This window comes from Cupressus sempervirens, chromosome 2 (assembly GCF_028749045.1).
Source record: "Cupressus sempervirens isolate cs-2001-9-10 chromosome 2, ASM2874904v1, whole genome shotgun sequence".
Classification (NCBI taxonomy): domain Eukaryota; kingdom Viridiplantae; phylum Streptophyta; class Pinopsida; order Cupressales; family Cupressaceae; genus Cupressus; species Cupressus sempervirens.
The window spans coordinates 1,805,418-1,824,008 of NC_143119.1; the positions used below are offsets into that span (position 1 = coordinate 1,805,418).

Below are 18,591 nucleotides of genomic sequence, written 5' to 3' on the forward strand. Positions count from 1 at the left end.
AGTTTAAATGAAATATATCAAATGATTTCTAATTTGGATTTGGTTGCTAACTTTATATTGTTAAGTTTCATTCAAATTGAACCTTCTGTGTATGAAGAAGTTGTGACACAACCAATGTGGATTGATGCTATGAATGAAGAGATGCATGCTATTGAGAAAAATGATACATAGGAATTAGTTCAACTTTTAAAAGACAAATAGGTGATTGGTGTCAATAGGATTCACAAGGTGAAATATCATGTTGATGGTTTTGTGAAAAGACACAAAGCTAGACTATTTGCCAAGGCATTCACACAAATACTTGTAGTAGATTATTCAAATACTTTTGCTCTAGTTGCCAAGTTTCATATAGTTAAAATTATATTGTCTAGTATTATTGCTCAAAACAAGTGGTCAATCTAATAGATGGATGTACAATCAGCTTTCCTAAATGGTCATATTGATTAAGATGGTTATGTGGCTCAACCCATTGGCTATGAGATTTTAGAAATAACACTTGGTTTACAAGCTGAAAAAAACACTATGGGTTGAAACAAGCACCACATGCTTGGTATGCACAAATTGATAGTTATTTCTTGAAGAAATAACTCATTTGAAGTCCTTCAAAGCCAACCCTCTATATCCAACATGTTGGTAATGATATTCTATTTATTTTCCTTTATGTTGATGATCTCATTTGAAACAAGCATTTGAGATGTTAGATATGAGACTTATGCATTATTTTCTTGGGGTAGAGGTGCATCAACAAATAGATGGTATATCCATTTATCAAACCAAGTATGTTGTTGATTTATTGAAGTGGTTTAGAATGATGTCATGCATAGCAGTTGCTACACCTATAGCCCTTGGTGAAAAGTTAGTCAAGGATGATCGAAGTCCCCATTTTGATCCTACATTATATAGAAGTTTGGTTGGGAGCCTCATGTACCTTACTACAATGAGACCTAATATTATGTATGTTGTGAGCCTCATCTCTCGATTCATGCAAGATCCACATGAGTCCCATTGGCAAGCTACAAAAAGTATCTTAAGGTATATGAGTGGTACACACAATTTTGGAATTTAGTATTCTCCCAATGATAAGCTTCAGATGGTTGGTTACATGGATTTTGATTGGGTCAGTTCAATAGATGATCAAAAATCAATGTTTAGTTATGTTTTCTCACTTGGTTCTGGAGTTGTTTCATGAAGTAGTGTTGGTTAACAGTTTGTCTTCTCATTAGATTTATAATCCCTAACTCTTCTTCACACCCAAGGTGAGAAAATAAGAGAATGTCACCAACAAATGGGTCAGCGTATATGTACAATCACTGCCCTCTAAATTAACAGGTACAGCTCCCTGATTGTATTAAATATTCAATGAATTTGTTTTTATCAATCACCAGATACATTGAGTAATGAAATTAACTGAATTACTTTGTCGGCACAAGCAATTCAGGCTAGATAAAATGAAGATAATCTATAACCCCCAGTAGAATGTCGATTATAGATCATCACATGAGTTTTAATATCTAACTAATTCTATCCTATTTTATATGAAATGCAGATTCTAATTGGCAAATAGGAGCAATCCTATATAATGAAAGGCAAATAGAATTACCATTACTGTAATTTTCTTGACAAGAAATAGAATTTAGGAAGACATCACAGTATCCAAAATATAACTATGCTTTCTATTCAAAAAAATTGCAACTAAAATAATATTGGAACAACAAACCAATAAGTAGGCTAAGTAAATGGAATTACTTTGCTGCCTTCCAATTCCCCCCCCCGCCCCCCCAACCATTCCTTTTCATAGCAGTATATATAGATCTTTCAATACATCAAGCTCATAAGGGCTCTTGACTTTTCCTCTTCTTTGAATACAAAAAGACAAAATATAGAGAAAAAGACTTTTCAAATTTGGGAACTCAAACAATCACTATTTGAATTCAGTTTTGTAACCATTTTAGATAAAACTATTCTAACTTGAATACTGTTGACATTCCTGATGGTGTTTTGAGGTCATTAAGTAAAACCTCTGGATTGTGTGGATACAAAGGACATAGCTTGTGTGTACCAGCTAGTACAACAAATGGAATAGCATGTCTGTGTGCTGCTAGTGCAACCATATGCAGTCTTGCTGGTGCAATCACTCCACCATTGGCCAGGACCGCATGAGCACCTACTATAACCATATTCACACGTGATGTCATAGCAAAGACTGCTGAATCTGTAATTACAGTTGTTTGTAAATCTTTTGCAACTAGTTCTTTAGCAAGAGTATGCCCTTGATATCTTGGAGCACCTTCTGCAACAAATACTTGAAAATATCTCTTTTTCTTGGCCTCACAAAGGAACTTCATCACAACCTTTGAGTGTGCTAGAGTTAATATCACCTCATTCTGATGAATATGTTCCAATGCTTGTTCTGCAATCTGAGAGTAACAGTTATCAATTTCTTCAATCAATTCATTGACGGCCTCAATTACACCATGTTTTAGTTTCCAACTTTTTGAGTTTTTGTCAGCAGATTTGCTTTTTCCTTCAGAGTCACCTCCGGAAGAACCTGTAGAAGAAGAAACTTGTGTTCTAGGAGTAGATTCAAGAAGATTATGTAGGGAAGGAGCTTGTAATGTACTCCTATTTGTCGCAACCATAGCAATATCAGATAGCTGTGATGGGTTTTCATGTTGAATGTCATCTTCATCATCACTGTCAACAGAAATGTCTAAGCCCTTAACATATGTTGTTGCCAAAGCTACATCCTCATCATGAATAAGATGTAATACATGTCTCACGATGTTCCCAATAGCTAGCTTGACGGGATTAGCAGCAATGAGTTGCACGCCCACTGATCTTACTGCTTGAATAAGGGATGCAGCCTGATTAGAATGTGGTACGCATTGTTGAAAAATAACTTACCTAAGTAGAACTGCAATTTCTCTGGCACTAGCCTGTGAACCTTCAACCTGTCGTCGCTTAAGTTTGACCACAAAGTCATTAACTGCTGACTGTAGATCTGGCATCTTTCAGTTCCTTATCTTAATCTGATGTGATCCTTGTGGATTTGATACATCACCTTTAGCTAACATCATCTTGAGAAAGACTCTCATCAGCTCCCTTATACATGTCTGGAGAACATTTCACAACTCTCATTTGCAAAAGATCATCAATAAGAGCACGATATCATTGTCGGGTTGGGATCTACAACCTACCCAATATGAACAGACCTTTAGAACAACCCAACCGGCTTAGAGAAGAAAAGGCAATGATAGGGAAACCCGACAAGTACAGCCTACCTAAAGAAGACTTAAACCTAGACTCTTTTGATTTATTTGACATGACCATTAACACAACTCATAACATAGAAAACCTGACACTCGGGCAACAGCTGGCTCCGTTTGGGGATTTAAGTATGGTAATGCTTGAAAGGACTCAAATCATCTCTGGTTTCGCACATGGGTCAACAACTTGATGAAAATAAAAACTAATCTAACAGGGAAAACATAAACAAGAACAAAACACATTAACCAAGAATGGGAAAAAGGAAAACCTACCTAACTAACAACTATGTAGGGGTTACCTGCTTCCCATTATTGCATTTGGTACAATTTTAGGTCCTGCCCATTATAAGAGTATGGCAGCCACTCACCTGAAGGATAAGGTAGTTTGAATGAATTATTCTGATTTGCATATACAATTTGAAATGGGCCTTTCCACAATGATTGAAATTTTGAATGCATTCCCCTAGGCTCCTGTCTTTTATACCACAATAATACCAGATCACCTTCCATTAACTTTCTCAGCCTTTCCCTTTTATCAAACAACTTTTTGACTCTGCTTTGGTGTTTTGTAATTCTATCTACCATATCTACTCTTTCTTCCTGTAGCTTTGTCAGATACAAAATTCTCCTTTCTAATCCTTCCTTGAACACACCATCTTCAATCGTAGTCTTCAATTTACAAGTAGCTAACTCAAGTGGTAATGGTAAGATAGCTTCAACACCATAAACTAATTCAAAAGGTGAAATCCCAATAGCTCTTTTCAGAGTAGTCCTATCAGCCCACAATGCATCATACAGTTTCTTGTGCCAATTCCTTTGATTATGAAATGTCCCTTTTCTGATTTTGTATGATATTTCAAGCCTCAAATCAGATCTTTAAAATCAAACAACTGATATCACAAAGATCCTCCAAATTTCTCAAGAAACCCCCAAATCGGGTATGCCAGAAATTGTGCCAAAAGCTTCACAGCTTCACCAATTATTAATAAATCTGAAAATGGAAATTTTTACAGAACTTTCAGCAGCATAACAGCCTACAAATTGACATTTCCAGATCCGTATAGCCTTTACACAACAGCTCGAAAATGTAGGACCAAAACTATGCTCATCGGGCTCCCGAAATAGCACAAAATATGCCCGGAAACACCACAAGAACACTAATAATCTATCTCAGAAGTTTAATCACGTCCCAATATATATATTCAGATCTATTTTAACAGCTTAAAGTATAAAATACAGCAGCAACCAAAACTGATATGAAATACTCAACCGGAAACACCAAACTCTCACAAAAATACACCCGAAAACTCACAAATCTGCACTGTTCAGCACAAAGGCAAACTCTGTATGAGCATGCACATGGAATGGCTTCAAACTCCCATCCTTAGCCTTCCTGGAAACCTGCAAACTCCCATTCTTGGGTCTCCCTGGAAACCTGCAAACTCCCGTTCTTGGGTCTCCTTCTCCACAGGTTTGGCAGCCTCTGAAGAATAACAAGGAATGAGCAAAATCAAGTTCTGGAATCCCCCCAAAATGCCTCCAAACCTCTTTAAAAAGGGCATAACTGTAACTCACATCCAAGAGAGGTTAATGAAACATATTTTAATAATAATTATCATTTATTAGTCCAACAGTTTCCAAAGATTAACTCCCTTTTTCCGAAACTTCACTTTCTTGGGCCTGCCTGTCTTAGCAAAGATTATTATTTTTTAATTATTTGAAAAGGGGACATGACAAGTCCTCCCCTCCCAAACATTGCTTGTCCTCAAGCAATGGTTGAACAATAAACCAATCAATCCTCCTGGATCCCAAATGTAGTCATGAACTATACTACTACCAATTAACACAGACTCCTGCAAGATCCTCTGCAATATGACCAAGAGGAATCCATAATCAAACTGGCAATTATAGCTCAACCAAACTCCAAAATCACCATTACCACAATCAAAAACCCATGAGGCATAAACTCTTAGAACATCAGAACCCAAGTAAAGTGGACAAATCAAACTACCAACATAGTAAATACCATCAACGCATCCCACTGGCCTATATGGAATGTACAATCCAACTCTGCAACAATGGTGAACCCTCTCGAATGAAACTATACCAAGTATGGAGAATCCACACACTGTACAACTCCTACAGTCAACACAACTCTGCAAATCATCGGCCACTATCTCATAACCATAACTCCCATACACTGCTGATGGTGAAAAGACATTACAAGATAACGAGTAAGAAATGGAATCCAAACCAAATTTGTCTGCCATCAACTCTTCAGCACAGGGATCAAATGCTAACTGATGTACATACCCTGCAATATAATGTTGATAAAAAAAACCAACCTCAGTCAACAGCTCACCATGAAGAAGTGATACAACCCACTGATCACCAGCTAAGTCAAGAGATGTCATAGCCAAAGGAGTAGAATCAATAACAACACCTGCTAAAGCATCACTCCAAAAATCTTGCTCTAAGTCATGTATTATCAACTTGTCAATTGCAGGACCTATCACCATGTCATGCCCATCACAAATCTCATCCCGAGGCATCAAACTATCCCATAACTGATGATAAGCACTAGGAACCAAAGTACATCTCTGTACCATCATCTCATCAACATGGTCATCAAAGGTAGATAGATGAGCATACCTCACAGTGTAATGCCGATAGAATGCACCAATCTCAGTTAGTGGCTTAGACTGCAATCCAGATGTAACTAACTGCAATCGATCATTAACCAAGTTGGAACTGACTACTACCTCTGAAGACATTGCGAAGGGAGTAGTATTACTAGTAGGAACCATGCCAACTATCAGCTGACCAACATCACACATGGTCTTTGATACAACATCTCTAGTCTTCGTGCCATTAGTACTAGAGGTCACCACCATGTCAGGCACACCACAAAAATCTGCTACAGCACCCAACTCAATTGAACCTGACTCTAGTGGGAATGAACCTGATATGCCAATGTTAGTATCAAGGATGGATGCATCCCCATCTCCACTGTCTCTAACAATCTCGGCCATGGACATCCTCGGATCACCAAACACCATAGCTTGTGACTGTATAGAATCAGGTAAAGACTGTAGTCGCTCTAACTCCATGGTCACCTTAGCCAAATGAAACTGTGACTCCTTGAGAGCCAATTGTGTACTCTCAAGAATCTCAGAAGTCACCTCAAGCTGCTCAGTAAGATCACTCACCTCATCTTCCTTGGCCAACAATGCATCACATGCTGTACTGCCCCACTCCATAAGATAATCTCTGTCGGCTACCAACTGCATATAATTCTGTCTCAAAATCCGAATAGCCTCCCATAAAGAGTGGATCTCTGTCAAGGAAAGATAACTTCCTCCCTGCTCATCACTAGTAGGAGAACCCCATCCATAAACTGCTAACAACTGACGAGCAGCATCAAAATGTTGGCAAGTGATAGAAATGTCTTGGTCACTAACTCTCAACTGATTAGACAAATGATGGCACTGGCTTGACTGTCTCCTACAAACCTCCTCTGATGCACTGTCTGAAGGAGTGTCCTCAAAGTTACTAGTCTCTAGAGTATTACCATCCATATCCTGTGAATCAAATCTAAAGCTCATATCAACATACGGAGTATCAAAAACATTAGCATTGCTGTCCAACTCCTCTATACCCAAGGAAACTAAGTCTTCAAAACTGCCCATTGCATCCTTCTGGATGTCATCAATGCCAATGTGATCCTGGGACTCATCTATACACATTGCCAAATATGAAATATCATCAACACATTCCAGCAAGTATGGCCGACTGGATATATGAACAAAGCCCAACATTGGTGTATAAAAACTAATACCAACATCAGACAAGATACTGGCACAAGAAAAGACAACACCATGTAATCTGCTAATCAAATCCATGATAGCACCCAAACAAACACTGCTACCAAAAAGTGTTAAAGATCTCCAGCCAACTGAATCCCAAATGCCAATATAACAATCTCGAGTCCATATCCGTAAACTAGAATTAGCTGGTAACTCAAGCAAAATCCTGACTTGAGTAATATGACCAATACCAACTAACTCCACATACCTGTCATGATGAGATAATGTAGTGACAATACTGTCTTCACACACCTTCAGCTGGCGGGATAAATCATGTGAAGTACTACTAGCCTCAACCTCATGTGACGAAGCATCTAACTGTGCCTGGTACTCTCTCTCAAAAAAGTCATGAATGCTTAATGTCTGCTCATCTACACCAGGTATCTCACCATCATGCACAACAACATCCTCATAATCATCATCCTTGAGGTCAAATCTATCTATCACTCTTTGACTAAAATCATCAAATGTAGTTACCTGATCATGACCTTGAGTAGTCATTCCATGATACCACCAATCATAGGCTGCATCTTCCAAGTGTAGACTTGCAATTTGAACAACATCACTCTCCTTCATGGGATTAAGTGTGAAGAAGGTCTGTAATTTTTGTAGCCATGCTCTAGCTGAAATTTTATTTGTTCCATCAAAAGTAGGTGCTATAAACTTGCTTATTTTATTTTTGAGCTCTCTTCCACTTATGTCATGCTCCCTTCTGTACTCTTTCTTGGGCATCAAAGTGTTCATCATATCCACATATTCTCTAAAAGGAACTGAACTACGAAAATCATCATCTAAGCCATTATAAGTAGCTCTTAATGTAATCAAGTTACCTGTAACCTCTTCCATAGGATTAATGGCTGGATTTGGTACTGGTGGCTCATCTGCAGGCAAGAAAATAGTTTTGGTTGATTTAGATGGTGTGGATTTCAGATTTCTTGGCTCCTCTGAAGTGCTCCCTTTCTCATTAATAGATGCAACTCCTTGTAGTTTTTTTGTCAATATTCGCAAAGCCTCTCTAGTTTTTGCCAAACTATCCACTGTTTGCTTCTGAGTATTTTGGATGTCTTGGAAGAATTTCTTTGCCATCTTATCTGGATCAGCCATACTTTTCCCTTCCTTGGATTTTTTACTTTTACTTTCAACTGGAGGTTTGATCAAAATTTCTTTATTCTTTTCTCGCTGCAAATATCTTTTTTCTCTTTCACTTAGTTGCATGCAACCATAAATTTTGACATGCAACTGATTAGAAGCAACATGCAACCACCAAATTCACCAAGAACTAACATGCATATGATTAGAAGTAGAATGCAACCATAAATTTTGACATGCAAGATTTGGGTAGTTATCAAAACTGACATGCAAGATCTGGGTAGTTGTCAAAACTAACATGCAAGATCTGGGTAGTTGTCAAAACTGACCTGCAACTTCTACAAACCCTCAGGCTGGCAAGATCATGGCTCTGATACCACTGAAATGTCCCTTTTCTGATTTTGTATGATATTTCAAGCCTCAAATCAGATCTTTAAAATCAAACAACTGATATCACAAAGATCCTCCAAATTTCTCAAGAAACCCCCAAATCGGGTATGCCAGAAATTGTGCCAAAAGCTTCACAGCTTCACCAATTATTAATAAATCTGAAAATGGAAATTTTTACAGAACTTTCAGCAGCATAACAGCCTACAAATTGACATTTCCAGATCCGTATAGCCTTTACACAACAGCTCGAAAATGTAGGACCAAAACTATGCTCATCGGGCTCCCGAAATAGCACAAAATATGCCCGGAAACACCACAAGAACACTAATAATCTATCTCAGAAGTTTAATCACGTCCCAATATATATATTCAGATCTATTTTAACAGCTTAAAGTATAAAATACAGCAGCAACCAAAACTGATATGAAATACTCAACCGGAAACACCAAACTCTCACAAAAATACACCCGAAAACTCACAAATCTGCACTGTTCAGCACAAAGGCAAACTCTGTATGAGCATGCACATGGAATGGCTTCAAACTCCCGTCCTTAGCCTTCCTGGAAACCTGCAAACTCCCGTTCTTGGGTCTCCCTGGAAACCTGCAAACTCCCGTTCTTGGGTCTCCTTCTCCACAGGTTTGGCAGCCTCTGAAGAATAACAAGGAATGAGCAAAATCAAGTTCTGGAATCCCCCCAAAATGCCTCCAAACCTCTTTAAAAAGGGCATAACTGTAACTCACGTCCAAGAGAGGTTAATGAAACATATTTTAATAATAATTATCATTTATTAGTCCAACGGTTTCCAAAGATTAACTCCCTTTTTCCGAAACTTCACTTTCTTGGGCCTGCCTGTCTTAGCAAAGATTATTATTTTTTAATTATTTGAAAAGGGGACATGATAGATTATCTGAGACCAACTTCTTCAAGATGCTAATTAAATTCTTATTACTGGACTCTACTTGTCCATTGCCTTGAGGGAAGTAATCTGATGAATGACTAACCTGTATTCCATTATCGTAATAGAAAGTAATGATTTCTGCAGAAGTAAAGTAAGATGCATTATCCATTACTAGTTTTGCAAGAACTCCAAATCTAACCAATATTTGTTCTTTGATGAATTCACAAACCACTGTAGAAGTAGTCTTTTTCATTGCCTTTGCTTCTACCCATTTACTAAAATAATCTATGGCTATTAGGATATAGGTATGTCCTTGACTTGAAGGAGGATTTATAGGTCCTATAAAATCTAAACCCCGTTGTTGAAAAGGAGCATCTATTATCACTGGTCTTAAAGGTAAAGCGACCAATTGTGGCTTTCTTGTAAACAACTTACATTTCTCACAATTTGCAACCCATTTATACACATCTTTAAACATACCCGGCCAGTAATAGCATTGTCTGAGAATCTTAAATGCAGTCACAGTAGAAGAGAAATGTCCCCCACAGGCTTCATCATGAAAAGTCTTCAATAATCTTACCTGTTGTTCTTTATCCACACACCTTAAGAAAGTGCCATCTATTGCTTTCTTGTACAAAACATCATCAAATATTATGTACTTCAAAGCTTTATTTTTTAGATCTCTCTTTTGTTTTGCTGTTAAACCATCAAGACACTCACCATATGTCAGATAATAGGCAATGTTGGAAAACCAAGGATCTTGTAAACTCACCATGAGCACTTTATGATCATCTTCAATGTGCTGATCCTCTGCCATAGCTTTGCAAAGTGCATTTCCTCTTACTAACTTCGTTGGTTTTATGTCTATATCAAACTCCTGTACTTTAGCAATCCATGTTCCTCTATGATTACAACCCACTTCTTGCTGAGTCAAGATACTTTTTACTGCAACATCAGGCACATGAATAACTGAATGAGAATGCAGAATGTAAAATCTAAAATTTTTCAACGCCTTTACAACTACATATGCATGCTTTTCCATGTGAGAGTATTTCAATTCCTAATTTTTCAAAGGCATGCTCATGAAAGCAATGGGAGCTTGTATGCCTTCCTTATTTTCCTGCATTAGTATGGTTGAAACAGTATGTTCTGAAGCATAACAATATATAATGAATTCTTTATTGTAATTAGGATGAACTAAAACAAGCGCATTTGCAATAGCCTCTTTTATATTTTCAAAAGATTTTTTACCAACTTCAGTCCATTTGAAAGTTTGATTTCCTTTCATCATATCAACTATACTTTTTACAATCTCAGAAAAATCAGGCACAAACCTCCTTAGAAAATTCACCTGGCCAAAGAAGGATTTAACTCCTATTTTACTCAAAGGTAAACTTAACTGTTGAATAGCTTTAACTCTATCTGGATCAATTTTCACTCCTTGAGAAACAATATGGCCCAAAAGTTTACCTTCAGTAACGCAGAATACTGATTTCTTTGGATTCAATGAAATACCATGATCTCTGCACCGTTGCAACACTTTTCCCAAATCTGTAATGTGGTCTTTCCATTTTTTAGAAAACACAGTCAAGTAATCAAGATATATCACAATAATCTTATTCCTCAAATCACCAAAAGATAGATTCATGGGCCTCTGAATAGTTGCACCTGCATTTATTAAACCAAAAGGCATTCTGTTATATGCAAAGGTGCCCCAAGGTGTAGTGAAATTTGTCTTGTATTGATCTTCCTCCTCTACTTGTATCTGATTATATCCTGAAAATCCATCAAGCATGGACATCATTTCTGATCCTGCAACCGCCTACAATAAATGGTCCATGTTAGGTAAGGCATAGTTGTCCTTGAGGGATGACTGATTTAAATATCTGAAGTCTACACAAATTCTTATCTCTCCATTTTTCTTCCTCACAGGCACAATATTTGCCACCCAAGTAGAGTTATGAATAGGGTAAATAATCCTGGCTTTCAGCATCTTGTCAATTTCATTGAAAATTGTGCCTTCTACCAAAGGATTATAGTTCCTCTGTTTTTGCCTGACAGGTGTTGCTCCAAGTTTAAGGGGAATTGTGTGTTTGAATTTTCCATTCATAAAATTTTTCAGATCTTCATAACTCCAAGCAAATACATCTAAAAAATTAATCAACAATTCTTTGACTTTTATTCTCTCTTCTGGAGTACAACACTTTCCTACGTTTATCATCTTTGGGCTATCTTCTATCCCTATATTAATTCCATCAAATTCCCCACAAGTTTTCCCTTTTTTATTCCTTTCTTTCCTTATGTAAGCATCATGTTTATTGAAAATTTTTTCCAATGAAACAAAGTGGGAAGGAATTATGTTACCTTTTAATTGAATTGTGCCTAATTTAATTTTTCTTTCATTATCTGATGAATGTTCTTCTTGCTGATCACTTTCAAAACAAAGGTCTGCAAAAGGGCCTGTACCTTCAATAAATTGCTGAATATGTTTATCATCATCAAACACTTGCCAAGATTCTTCATTATTAGGGACACTAGGTCTGAACAAAACCTCCATTCTATACACTTGATCTTTGAAATCAGGATGAGGCAACAACAAAGATGCAGATACGGCCAGAGAATCTGCTCTAGTATTTTGATCTCTAAGTACTGAAATTATTGAAAATGCTTCAAAACTCTCAATCTCATCCCATACCTTATTCCTATGGTTTCTCAATCTATTATTTTTCACAAAATATTGTTTTTTGATTTGTCTTACCACCAATTCAACATCACCTTGTACTTTCAGCAATTTGATTCCTCTTTGCTTAGCCGCTTCCATACCAAGAAGGAGTGCTTCATATTCTGTAGTATTGTTAGTGTTCTTGAAATATAACTTATAAGCCAAGCATGTAATTTCTCCATTAGGAGCAATCAATACTACTCCTGCACCAGAACTGGCTTTAGCATAGCTACCATCAAATTCCAATGTCCATATTTGTTTATCATCAAAATTAGTCTGATCTTTTTCTTCCTGAACATTAGAATCATCAGAGAAAAGCATGTAATTACCAAATTACATTTCCTGATAAAGTATTTGGGACCTAGGATCATCTAACTTGAGCACAGTAAACTTGGCTTTTTCTTTCGTCTCTAACTTCACTTTCTTATACCCTACTTGAATAGTTGCAATAGACCAATCTAATTTAATTTCTCCTCCTATGTCTTTACAAAAGCTTCTACTAAGAAGAATCCCATAGTTGGCAGGGATATCAGCCACAAGTATGGTGAGTTTTAATCTTTTGGAAGGATAGGCTGCAAGGACAACTTGGGCATCTTTTATTTGGCCGACTAGAGGCACTTGTTTTGCATCCATTGAATAGCATCTACCAAAAGCTTTAGTCAAAGGCAATCCCAAGGCTTTAGCTACTGATGCAGGCATGACATTATTAGAGGCCCTTGAATCTATGATACAATTACTCAATCTATTGCCATTAATAAAAAGAGATATATAGAAGGGTCCCGGTTTTAAATTTGAACTAGTAGCTAAAACAGCGGACTCTTCTTCCTGAAACAACTTAGAAATTGAAACACCTTCTTCATTTAAGGATTTACCATTGACATTAGCATTGAAAAAATTGTCAACCTTACTCGTACAATGTTCCACTAATCTTTGAAGTTGATCAGGATTTGATTTCAAATAATCAATGGGAGAAATCTGAATTTTACTTTCTTCACAAAATTGTACAATGTCAAAAGAATCAGCTGACTTACCTCTGTGATCTTTGTGTGAAGAAGTAGCTGATATATTATTATCTTTACCAATTTTACTAGAAGATGCATGATTCTTATTAGGTACAACATTGGATATTTGATTTTTCTTCTTCTGATTTCTGGTCATCACAGTGAGTTGTGGTCCATCCAATGTAGCAAAACAATCACCTCCATTTTTTGAATCTGACTCATACTCACAAAATAGATTTATGGATTCGTCATGTAGAGCATGGTCATCATCACTTTCTAGATATTCTATTCTCTGTTCTTTCTCTTCTTCCATTTGTTTATACCTGATCATATCTGCGCATGTGTCTCCATCATGATCAGCTCTAAGATGAAAAGCACACATCACATGTTTCTTAGGAGGAGCCTCAATAGCCAACCTCTGTTGTGGAGCAGGAATTTTTAAATTCTTATTCCCACCTTGATAAGGCTAATGAAAAGAATGAGCAAGCTTAGTGACCTGTTTCTTTAATGCAATTAGTTCATTTGATAACTTCTGTAACATTGTTTCAGTGTTGTTTTAAGTGCCAGTTGTGCTATTAGAAGGCCCAATATGAAGGTCTTTCTTCCATCTCCTAGAAGCTATCATATCATCCTCCATCTCTACAGCTAATGTTTGAGTCGTTTGCAAATCAGCTACATTAGCTCTTCTTATTTGGTAGCCAAGTTCAGGAGGCATAGAACTGATGTAGAAAGTCTTCTGATTATCCACTGTAGGTGTACTGGTAGTTGGAATTCTTTTTATCAATTTATTAAATTTGGCATTAAAATCCCTCATAGATATAGACGGTTCTTTCTTTATTTGAGCTATCTATAATAACAAGACTTGAGCATCTTCAGTACTTTTATACCTGTCTTCAAATCTTTGTTTCATGTCATTTCAATTTGTTATACATCCTACAGGAAAATCCTGAAACCAATCTGCAACATCATCTACAAGAGTATCTACGAACATTCTCACCGCAGTGTCTTCATACTGAGGATTAACTACACTACAAGCCTTATGAAAAGCACTTAGATGCTGCTCTGCTGAAATTGCATCGTCACCATTGAATTTTGGAAAATTCTTCCTTGAAGCTCTTGGTAAATCATGATTATCTACAAGGTTCAATGGTCTTATTGCATTTCCCCATGGGACTGCCATGTTTGTTATTGCTAAGTTTTGTACAAGTGTCTGAATGGAAACTGATAGGGGAAGAGAAATACCATGTAACAACAGTGAATCACAAGTGGTTGAAATGGAAATTCTACCTATTGGAGGAGAGGAAGATTTGCTTCTTCTTGGTCTGAAAGAGGCTTGCACAGGCAACTAAAATTCTTCAGGATTCTTGACTTCAAACTCCTTTGTTCTCGTTATTCCTTTTATGAATCTATCATCCAAGATAGGAAAATTGACCTTCTTAAGTTCTTCGTACACTGGGTCAACTTTTCCCTTCTATTTCGCACTCCTGGTAAATTTGGAATCCAAGGTATTTATAATTCTGAGAAAAACTTCTAATACTCTTTATTTTCAAAATCTTTTCAAGTTCTCCCCAGTGGAGTCGCCGAAAACTGTTGGTTAATAGTTTGTCTTCTCATTAGATTTATAATCCCTGACTCTTCTTCACGCCCAAGGTGAGAAAATAAGAGAATGCCACCAACAAATGGGTCAGCATATATGTACAATCACTGCCCTCTGAATTAACAGGTACAACTCCCTGATTGTATTAAATATTCAATGAATTTGTTTTTATCAATCACCAGATACATTGAGTAATGAAATTAACTGAATTACTTTGTCGGCACAAGCAATTCAGGCTGGATAAAATGAAGATAATCTATAACCCCCAGTAGAATGTCGATTATAGATCATCACATGAGTTTTAATATCTAACTAATTCTATCCTATTTTATATGAAATGCATATTCTAATTGGCGAATAGGAGCAATCCTATATAATGAAAGGCAAATAGAATTACCATTACTGTAATTTTCTTGACAAGAAATAGAATTCAGGAAGACATCACAATATCCAAAATATAACTATGCTTTCTATTCAAAAAAATTGCAAGTAAAATAATACTGGAACAACAAACCAATAAGTAGGCTAAGTAAATGGAATTACTTTGCTATCTTCCAATTCGCCCCCCCCCCCCCCCCCCCGCCACCAATCCTTTTCATAGCAGTATATATAGATCTTTCAATACATCAAGCTCGTAAGGGCTCTTGACTTTTCCTCTTCTTTGAATACAAAAAGACAAAATATAGAGAAAAAGACTTTTCAAATTTGGGGACTCAAACAATCACTATTTGAATTCGGTTTTGTAACCATTTTAGATAAAACTATTCTGACTTGAATACTGTTGACATTCTTGATGGTATTTTGATTTCATTAAGTAAAACCTCTGGATTGTGTGGATACAAAGGACATAGCTTGTGTGTACCAGCTAGTACAACAAATGGAACAGCATGTTTGTGTGCTGCTAGTGCAACCATATGCAGTCCTGCTGGTGCAATTACTCCACCATTGGCCAAGACCGCATGAGCACCTACTATAACCATATTCACACATGATATCATAGCAAAGATTGCTGAATCTGTAATTACAGTTGTTTGTAAATCTTTTGCAACTAGTTCTTTAGCAAGAGTATGCCCTTGATATCTTGGAGCACCTTCTGCAACAAATACTTGAAAAGATCTCTTTTTCTTGGCCTCACAAAGGAACTTCATCATAGCCTTTGAGTGTGCTAGAGTTAATATCACCTCATTCTGATGAATATGTTCCAATGCTTGCTCTGCAATCTGAGAGTAACAGTTATCAATTTCTTCAATCAATTCATTGACGGCCTCAATTACACCATGTTTTAGTTTCCAGCTTTTTGAGTTTTTGTCAGCAGATTTGCTTTTTCCTTCAGAGTCACCTCCGGAAGAACCTGTAGAAGAAGCAACTTGTGGTCCAGGAGTAGATTCAAGAAGATTATGTAGGGAAGGAGCTTGTAATGTACTCCTATTTGTCGCAGCCATAGCAGCAGCAGATAGCTGTGATGGGTTTTTATGTTGAATGTCATCTTCATCATCACTCTCAACAGAAATGTCTGAGCCCTTAACATCTGTTGTTTCCAAAGGTACATCCTCATCACAAATAAGATGTAATACATGTCTCACAATGTTCCCAATAGCTAGCTCGACGGGATTAGCAGCAATGAGTTGCGCGCCCACTGATCTTACTGCTTGATTAAGGGATGCAGCCTGATTAGAATGTGGTACGCGTTGTTGACAAATAACTAACCTAAGTAGAACTGCAGTTTCTCTGGCACTAGCCTGTGAACCTTCAACCTGCCATCGCTTAAGTTTGACCACAAAGTCATTAACTGTTGACTGTAGATCTGGCATCTTTCAGTTCCTTATCTTAATCTGATGTGATCCTTGTGGATTTGATACATCACCTTTAGCTAGCATCATCTTGAGAAAGACTCTCAGAAACTCCCTTATACATGTCTGGAGAATATTTCACAACTCTCATCTGCAAAAGATCATCAATAAGAGCACAATATCCTTGTCGGGTTGGGATCTACAACCTACCCAATATGAACAGACCTTTAGAACAACCCAACCGGCTTAGAGAAGAAAAGGAAATGATAGGGAAACCCGACAAGGACAGCCTACCTAAAGAAGACTTAGACCTAGACTCTTTTGATTTACTTGACATGACCATTAACACAACTCATAACATAGAAAACCTGACACTCGGGCAACAAGTAGTAAGAAGTAGGCAATCATGGCTCTTTCTTCAACAAAAGAAAAGTATATTTCACCATTAGCAACTAGTTCTCAAGCAATATAGATTTGAAGGATTCTAGAAGATTTGCATTTGGTTCTAGAACATCCTAGAACTATTTTTTGTCATAATAGTAGTCCCATTGCAATGACCAAGAATATAGTGTTTCATGTTAAACCGAAGCACATTGAAATTCGCCATCACTTCATTTGAGATTTGGTTCAAAATGGTACACTAGAGTTATAGTTTTGCCCAACTTTTGAGCATGTTGTTGATATCTTCATCAAAGCTCTTTCTACATCCAATTTTACTACCTTGAGAAATTAGCTTAGTTTCATTCCCATTGTTCATGCACGAGTAGATTGAAGGCATGCACACATGCACCGCTCATGAAGCTTAAGTTCCAACACTCATAAGTGGAATGCATTCACAATGCATAACCACCACTTTTTTCAACATTTTAGTTCTATGCTTAGTTTTACCACATGAATCTACCACATCAGTCTTAATTTAGATTTTTTTATTTATCTCATGCTTAATAAAACTGCATGTTATAGTTAACTTTGTAGGCATCATTTTTAATTAATTTTTAATTAGTTTTCGTAGTATGTAAAACTTTTGTTATCATGAAATCTCTTTGCATGTTATTGTTTAGGAATATTTTTTTATTGCAGTTAACTCTGATTTCTTTCATCATAGTACAAAGGTTGATATTTTTAGTTTTTCTTTATAATGTACTTTTTTAATTTGAGAACATACATTCAATAAAAATTGAGTTTTTATTCTGAGCTTTGATGTTCATTTTTTATGCTTTGTTTTTTTATTTCTTTGATTATCAATATAGCATAAGATCTTTTATTTGATATCTTAAATAGCAATAAAGAATGCAAAGTCTCCCCAAGGAAATGCCATAATGGAGTTTTAAAAGTATTTAGCAACTTTCAAGAAAATGTATGTCAAAGTGATATTACAACTCATAAAGATGTGGTGAGCTAATTTGACCAAAGGCTTATCAAGAAGGAGATCTTATGTTGGGAGATCATGTTTGGGATGCACTTGCCAAGTCTTTTGCAATTCAAATCAAATCTACCTTCATAGAATAAAGTTTCATCAAAAGACATTTTCTCTGAGATTTCCACAACTATTGCCCATGGCTTCCCATCGCAAACCATAATGAAGTCCTTCAAAAAATAGGGTACACATTCATTGGGGATATTTGATTTAAATGATACCAAATTCTATTGGTTCTTAGCTACACAATTATCAAAAATATCAATGAAATCAATTCTGAGGCATTGGCCATTCATGGTTGATGAATGGCTATGGACGAATTATTAAAGCACACAAGGAATATGTATACCAAAATGAGGAAATGAGTGTCCCTCTAGTGAAATCGTCAAAAGTTGATATGTTGGGGGAACAAACTTTGAAAGTTTCAAGGTTGCAAAATTTGAAGAGAATGCAACTTTGGAATGTATATTCATAATTGGGAAGAATGTTGCATCAAAAGAAGCTTGACATGGTAGTTTATTAATATGATATGATTGTCTTGCATGATTAGGCA

The 18,591-nt window shown here is 36.6% G+C and overlaps 1 protein-coding gene and 1 pseudogene across 1 annotated transcript; both read right to left on the reverse strand.

The window, feature by feature from the left end:
* Positions 1-1,958: 1,958 nt before the first annotated feature.
* LOC149570783 (uncharacterized) lies at positions 1,959-3,025 on the reverse strand (annotated as a pseudogene).
* Positions 3,026-15,592: 12,567 nt separating this feature from the next.
* LOC149570784 (uncharacterized) lies at positions 15,593-16,659 on the reverse strand. The gene has a single exon (XM_089812331.1). It carries the CDS (start codon positions 16,640-16,642, stop codon positions 15,593-15,595), a length of 1,050 nt encoding a protein of 349 aa, XP_089668457.1. The 5' UTR covers positions 16,643-16,659.
* Positions 16,660-18,591: the final 1,932 nt, after the last annotated feature.